At 34.6% G+C, this 8,117-nt stretch overlaps 1 protein-coding gene across 1 annotated transcript in view; it reads right to left on the bottom strand.

Moving 5' to 3' along the window:
• The window catches only part of CCDC175 (coiled-coil domain containing 175), a 57,002-nt gene that overhangs the window by 25,170 nt on the left and 23,715 nt on the right, over positions 1-8,117 (bottom strand). The window contains exons 9-11 of the mRNA XM_011386288.1: positions 5,014-5,150; positions 2,745-2,855; positions 54-125 (exon numbers count right to left, since the gene is read on the bottom strand). Of these exons, the coding sequence (XP_011384590.1) occupies positions 54-125; positions 2,745-2,855; positions 5,014-5,150 (320 nt within the window). The remainder of the gene's footprint in view (positions 1-53; positions 126-2,744; positions 2,856-5,013; positions 5,151-8,117) is intronic.

Here is an 8,117-nt window from a genome sequence, read left to right as displayed (position 1 = left end):
TTCATTCAGATAACATATACCATTTATAACACAAAGGAATTTTTTTTCTTTACCATCTCTGATTTTCTCTTTCCAGGTTATCATTCAGGATTCTAATTTGTTTCCGATAGACTTCCATTGTTGCTCTAAAAACAGGAAAAAATATATCGGATTTTGCATTTGTAAGAGCTGTTAGAATATATAAAAGACTTTATGTATAATTCATATGCACAATAAGGCTACCGCTTAATTGAGAGGCAAAACAAAACTTGTGAAACAACTAAAGATTTTAGTGACAGATTAATAGGAAGGCAATTACAATTTGGGGCAAGTGCAAGCTGATTTTGCAAGTACTGAGGTGTATATCCAAGGATAGAGAAGAATAGATTCTGATGAGGCAGGTGAGGAAAGGTTATTGGAGGTTAATGTTTAATAAAAGGAAGAATACGGATCGTTGGAATGAAGATGCAAATTTCACCAAGGAAAGGATGTCATCATTTGCAAAGATACAGAGGAAAAGAACTGCAAGTCAGGACTCTTGTGATCAAGGCAGACTTGTTGCATACAAAGGACATGAATGCAATATCGCTGTGACACACTGTCAACAAATTGGTGAGGAACTCTGGATTCTAGATTGAGTTATGATTTGATACATCGTATAATACAGAAACCAAACAGAGGTTCTTGAACTAGGGGAAATAGTAATTAAGGTGACTGAAATGGATGAAAATGTCAAGACTCTTATCTAGATATTAGAAGCCTTTATTATTTTTATTCCTTTTTTTCTCTATTAAGTGCTTCATGAACAGAGACAAATTGAAGACCACATAAACAAAATGTGACACTACATATTTTTGAGATGTAGAAATATTCATAAATGAAACTTAGAATATAAAATGTTGTTAAATGAACCAGAAACACAATTGTGCTTGTGGGTTTTTTTTTTTTTTCCTCTATTTGAGATCATAGTATGGGCTCTCAATTTTCTACATAAATAAATTTAATTTCCTCCCCTGGAACTGCAGGGTTCTTCACACTATACCTCAACCTCATTGATTTTATTTGTTTACATATTTAATTTAATCTACAAAAGAGTTGAACTAGTTTAAAATAAAGCAACAGTAATATAAAAAATCCTAAATGGAGGTCAATATTGGGCCAATATTTGGCTCTGAGTTTCCTGGTAATAAGAGTAATTATGACACTATAATTAATTATAAATTTGCATTAATCACAAGGAAATTAAAACCCCAATCAACCCAGTTCTATTTTCTTGTTTTTTATAGAAAAAAAGTTTATAGTTTCCTTTCTGAAGCTAACATGATGAGAAATAGATGTTTAAATATATTATTTAACAATATATGGACAAGCAAACAAAAAGCTACACTTCCAGCCACGTTTTAGATTTCTGTGTGTCAAATACTCATCACCACCCGTCTTAGTTTTATATATGTTTGTTTCTTCATTCTTCTGCATTCATAGTATTTATTTCCTTGTTTATGGTGATATTATTACCCCATTTGATAAGCAAACAAAAAATCTGACTTTCTAAAGTTTTAAATCCTTATATAACAAAGAACTCCTTGACTTCACTTTCTTTCTTCTTTCTTTGATTGTTTTTTAATAATTCGCACTCTATTCTTCAGTCATACAAAGTTCATTAGTTATTGCATGTGTGTTAGTCTTGCTTGTCTGCCCAACTAAAGTATGAGTTGCTTTATGCCTTGTGTTAGTGAGAGTGTAAAACAATAGAATATTTATGTAGGGCACTTTGATAATAATTATAAAAAAGAAAAATATGCAACACTCTTTGATCCAGTAATTCAACTTTTAGGACTTTATTGTAAAGAAATAGTCACATAGGTGGACAGAGATGTGTTTAATGAGGTTACCTTTGAAAAATGTTTGTAATATAGGAAACAGAAAAAACCCAAATGTCCATCAATAGAATACAGTATAATCTGCAAAAGGATACTATGCAGTTAGAGGGAAAAAATGAAGAAAGAGGTCTCATACATACATTTTTTTTATTTTGATATAGCTTCAAACTCAACAGGTAAGTATAAAAATTAGTACAAAAAATTCTCATATACTTTCCACTAATTTCTCCAAATGTTACTATTTTATTATTGTCCTAGGCATAATTTTTTCCGGCTTTATTGAGATATAAGTGACATGTAACATGGTATAAGTTACCCAAATATAATTGTAAGTGGAAAAAAATCCAGTTATGGAAGAGTACAATCCAAGTTTTGGAAACATACCACACACATATATACAAGTATATATATTAAAAAAGCATGTATAGCAAACTGTTAACAGTAATTATCACTGTGGAGAGATGGAGAGATTAGAGAGTAATTTTACCCTCTAAGTTATCCATTTCCCTATTTGAATTTTAAAATCAGATATAGGCATTGCTTTTTTAATCAGAAAAATTAAAATAAAAGTGATTTAGAATGGCAGAAATGAACATCATAGTGGGGGTTAGTGTTGTTATAATGTTCGGGCACTTTCTTATCACTAGACCATTAACTGGTCCATTACTCATGTTTCACAACTTGTACAGCACTCAGAACTTGCTTATCCTTTCAATGAGAGATTCAATGATAATGACTTTTCTGGACTGTAAAACAAAAAGAGCTAATTATAAATCTCCTTTGTTAGAGTATATTAGAAATTGACATCGATTTATTGTTACCATGTATTAAAAAATAAATGCAGAGAAGAATGAAGTTTAAAAAGGTCAAAGGCAACAAACATACCGATAAAGTTCATTAAGTGCGACAAGTCCTTCTTCCATATTTTTGATGTCCACTTTTCTTTGTGATAGGAAGTTTTCTTTCTGAGCAATAAATGTCATTTGTTTCTGATTTCTACCATAGAAAAAAAACAGTTGTCATACATTAAAGGTTGAAGTAGTCATTTTTAACTCTTCAGTATAAGAAAACATGCATTCACAAATAAAAATTTTAACAATAGTTTCAAACATTCGGTTTATGAACTATTTACCCAATGAATTAGTAAAAATAGAAGCAAAGTCTTCTTACTTGGGATGAGTAAATCTAAATTTATGAAAATTCCCAAGCCACAAAAAGAACGTTTACTACAATTGTAACCATGAAACAACAGGACTAGCTCCACAGGGCTTCGTCCCTCTCCTAATTATCAATTCTGCCATATTCTTTTGTGAAAGGTAAAGGAGTTCAATCAGATCAATTTTGAGTATTGGTTCTACCTCTTGCCAGGAATGTGACCTTGCAAAGAAACTTTACCTGTGAATGAGCTTATGTTTCCCCATCCACAAAATGGGGATTACAACACCCATCTCACCAAGTGTAAGAATTAAACAAGGTGTAAAGTGCTCAAGCCATTGGGTGGTACCCAAGAGGCATTTGACAAAAAGTGGTTATATTTTCTCCAACTTGCAGAAAGACTAGTGGGAAGTTTATGGTTTTGTTTACATTTCCAGACATTGACAGGAACATGCCTGCAACAGAAAGTACTCTGAGTGTCTTGTCTTCTTCAAAACTGTTATGGACTAAATCATGTCCTCCACAAATTCATATGTTGAAGCCCTAACCACCAATAGTGGTGGTGTTAAAGATGGGGCCCTTGGGAGGAGACTAGGTTTCGATGAGGTCGTAAGGGTGGGGCACTCATGAAGAGATTAGCATCCTCATAAGAAGAGACACCGGTGTGTCTGCTTTCTCTCTCTACCACGAGAGGACCCAGTGAGTAGGTGACCTTCTTGAAGCCAAGAAGAGGGCTCTCACCAGAACCTGACCATGCTGGCATCCCGATCTCGAATATCCTGCCTCCAGACTGTGAGAAGTAAATTTGTGCTATTTAAACCACCCGTATTTTGTTATGGCATCTCAGGCTGAAGAAGACAAAAGCCAATAAAGGTTGCAAACATTTTAGTGTTACAATTATATGTCAGCACATTTTATGTTTCAAATTGATAACTGACTTAGTATGGATCTGAGAAAAGTTTTTGCTTGAATACTATTAACAGTATTGTTCTCCGTAGGCTGTTCAGTTGGATGAGATAAAATGATTCCAACAACTCTCTGCAGCTAAATTGTAACAACAATGAGCATGAACTCAGCTTCATATAAGCAGGTCCAGACACTATAATTACGCTTCCATGTGATTTAACTTCAAGTGATTATTACTTACATAACTATGCTTGCAAAATATTATTCTGGAATATTTATTAAGAAAACATTGGTGAATGCCCACAACCTGTTGAGCAATGTACAAGATCTCTGGGAAATAGCACTAGGACAACAACTGCCTTGATCTGTTCATAGATCAGTAGGACAAAGGGATTTGTACCCAGTTGATTATAATGCAGTGACTGGTGAAAAGGAACAACATCAGAAGGATGTTTCAGAAGGATCATTCTGATAGAAGGAAGGTAGATGAGATAGAGGTGAAAAAGCATAAAGTGGGAAGAATTTTTAAGGGGCAAGCCAAACCAAAAAGGCTTGAAAGAGGTGAAAAGAATGAAGTTGGAGAGGAGGATAGGATATATTTGAAAAATATTTGGGAGGTACAATTAACAAGCTGTGGTGCTTGGATGAAGTCCAATGAGTAGTGAAAGAGAGGGATTTCCTTGAATAAGTTCCCAGTCTCTAGGTTGGAGGATTGTGTCAATGACCAAAGCCTTCTCTGAGACAGGGAATACAGGTGCAGAGTCAGTTTCTGATGAAGGTAGATCTCATAGTTTCTCTAGATCATCTTATAGGGTAAAAACAATTATTCCTTCAAGAATCTGATTTATAAGTAAAAACAATGCATTCCGTATTTATAGATTTGATCTGATTCATATGAAGAAAGCATTACTTAGTATTACAGAGGCAGATTAAGAGTGTGTTTATTTATTATTGGGTAAAGAATATTTTGTCATTGTCAGTAGATTTTAAAACTAGGATAAGCTTAAGTGGAGAATCATCACTTTGATAGCAAGGAAACACCCCACTAACTATGACATGTTGGTTCATGTATGGATCATGAAAAGAAACATACTCATCATGAATTTTCCTTTTCTGCAAAAAAATTTTATCTTCCTCTTGTACGAAAATCCTATATTGTCTGGTAAGAGTATTCAATTTATCTTGTAGTTCTTTGTTCTCTAAATTAGTTTTGTGTAGTTTTTCAGCCATCTAGAAAAAAAAAAAACAAAGGATTTGATATAGAGGACTTGCTTCACAGTTCCTTTAAGGGGAGTCAGGGTCAGGTAGCAACTCTCTAGGGCACTGAGCACATAGCTTAGCACACAATGACTACCATAAATGTTGAGTGATCTAATTCTATATCAAATATGCAATTTTACACTTTGGGGCCTCTTCTATTAATTATGACAAAAGTGTAGAAAGGTTATAAACACTGATGCAAAACCACAGAGAAATAATTGTTATTGAAATAAGAATTAGGATTAGCAACTGTGATCTTTCAGCAAGAACTGTGTGTCTTTTTTCCAGGAAGATAAACTACAACGGGGAAATAAACTATAACATCAACAGAAACTCTTGCTCAAAAACTCTTTGGGTATTATGCTTGCTTCTTATTAAACATTTCTATTCAAGAACAACAACAAAAAGAGTACCCATTACTGTCCTGAAGGAGACAAGAACATGGTACTTAGATGTCTCTATCGAATTGCTTCAAATGAGGTAAAAAAATATAGATTTACTATGCATGGTGGGCTCAATAATTCAAAATAAACTTCTGGCTGAGAATCGCCAACCTATCTAGATGAAAACAGAAATTTTAAGTGTTGAAGAAATAATACAGTAATGAAAAATGATTGGACAGGCACAAGAGCCCTGCTAAAGTGAATCCTGCTCCATAAGTTAGGCCCCTCACCAGCCAATTCTCATAACCAATCAGCCCGAAAGTCAACTCCTCCCATCAACATGCAAACAGCAATCGTGGCTCAGCTCCAGGAGGAGGACTCAAAACCCACACAAGGGATACACCTTGAGGATCTGGTTCAGGTGACCAGGGAAGACTGTGCCACTGGGTCCCACAAGATGCCTAATCTAGTAAGACTGGGAGACTTAGCAGCCCTACCTAATACACAGAAACAAACACAGGGAGGTAGCCAAAATGGAGAGACAAAGAAACATGTCCCACAGGAAAGACAGAACAAAGCTCCAGAAAAAGAACTAAATAAATGGAAACAAGCAATCCATCAGATGCAGAGTTCAAAACACTAGTTAAAAGGATGCTCACCGAACTTATGGGTAGAGTGGATGAACTCAATGAGAACTCTAAGAGAGAGAGATAGAAAACATTAAAATGGAAATGGAAAACATAAAAGGGAACCAGTAAGAAATGAATACAATATCTGAGATGAAGAGTCCATTAAAGGGAGTCAACAGAGCGGATGAAGAAGAGGATTGAATCAGCAATTTAGAGGATGGGGTAGCGGAGGACACCCAGTTAGAATAGCAATGAGAAAAAAGAATCCAAGAAAATGAGAATAGTTTAAGGAGCCTCTGGGACAACATCAAGTTTAACAACATTCACATCATAGAGGTTCCAGAAGGAGAAGAGAGAGAGTAAGGAATTGAAAACCTATTTGAATAAATAATGACAGAAAACTTCCCTAACCTGGTAAAGGAATTAGACATACAACCCCTAGAAGCACAGAGTCCCAAACAAGATGAACCCAAAGAGTCTTACACCAAGACACATCATAATTAAAATGATAAAGGTTAAAGATAAAGAGAGAATCTTAAAAGCAGCAAAAAAAAAAAAAAAAGCAATTAGTTACCTACAAGAGAACTCCCACAAGACTATCAGCCAACTTCTCTACAGAAACTTTGCAGGTCAGAAAGGATTGGCACAAAATATTCTAAGTGAAGAAAAGCAAGTACCTATAACAAAGATTCCTTTACACAACAAAGCTATCATTTAGAATTGAAGGATGGATAAAGAACTTCCCAGATAAGAATAAGCTTAAAGAATTCCTCACCAACAAGCCAGTATTTCAGGAAATGTTGGAGGGACTTCTTTAAGAAGAAAAAAATATGTACCATAAATACGAATAATAAAATGGCAATAACTATGTATCTATCAACAAGTACTTCAAATGAAAAAGAATTAACTGTTCCACTCAAAAGATAGGGTGGCTGAATGGATAAAAAAGCAAGATCCTTACATATGCTGCCTAAAAGAGACTCACTTCAGATCGAAAGACACACAGACTGAAAGTAAAGGAATAGAAAAAGATATATCATGGAAATGTAAACAAACAAAAAAACCTGGGTAGCAATATTTATATCAGACAAAATAGACTTTAAAACAAAGGCTGTAACATGAGACAAAGAAAGACCCAGTAATCCCACTTCTGGATATTTATCTGAAGAAACCTAAAATACTATCTTGAAGGGACTTGTGCATCTATATGTTCATTGCAGCATTACTTACAATAGCCAAGATATGGAGGCCACCTGGTGTCCATCAATGGATGAATAAATAAAGAGGTGATACACATATACAGTGGAATATTATTCAGCCATTTAAATGAATGAATGAATGAATGAATGAATGAATGAAATATTGCCATCTGCAACAACATGGCTAGACCTAGACAGTATTGTGCTGAGTGGAGTAAGTCAGACAGACAAAGACGAATGCCATGTGATTTCACTTACACGTGGAATCTAAAGAACAAAATAAACAAAACAAATAAACTCATAGATACTGACAACACTGAGAACTGCCAGTTGGGTGTGGTGTTGGGAGCATGGCTGAAAAAGGGGAAGGGATTAAGAAGTACAAATTGGTAGTTACAAAATAGTCATGGGGATGTAAAGTATAGCATAAGGAATATAGTCAATGATATTGTAATAACTACGTACGGTGTCAGATGGGTACTAAATTTATGGGGATGATCACTTTGTAAGTTATATAAATGTCTAATCACTGTGTTGCACACCTGAAACTAATATAATATTGTATGCCAACTATAATTGAAAAATAAAAAAATATTTTAAAAAAAGAATCAGTGGAGGTCTAGCCCAGAGGGAAGCCATCCTTAATGCTGAGAGCTCACAACCAAAAATAGAAAGAATTTAACTGGTATAAATCATACTTCTGGGAGAGAACTGCCTTTGATGTCC

Source organism: Pteropus vampyrus, unplaced genomic scaffold (genome assembly GCF_000151845.1).
Source record: "Pteropus vampyrus isolate Shadow unplaced genomic scaffold, Pvam_2.0 Scaffold15, whole genome shotgun sequence".
In the NCBI taxonomy this organism is placed as follows: domain Eukaryota; kingdom Metazoa; phylum Chordata; class Mammalia; order Chiroptera; family Pteropodidae; genus Pteropus; species Pteropus vampyrus.
The sequence above is the reverse complement of the archived record's forward strand: the minus strand, read 5'-3'. Positions and strand labels throughout refer to the sequence as shown.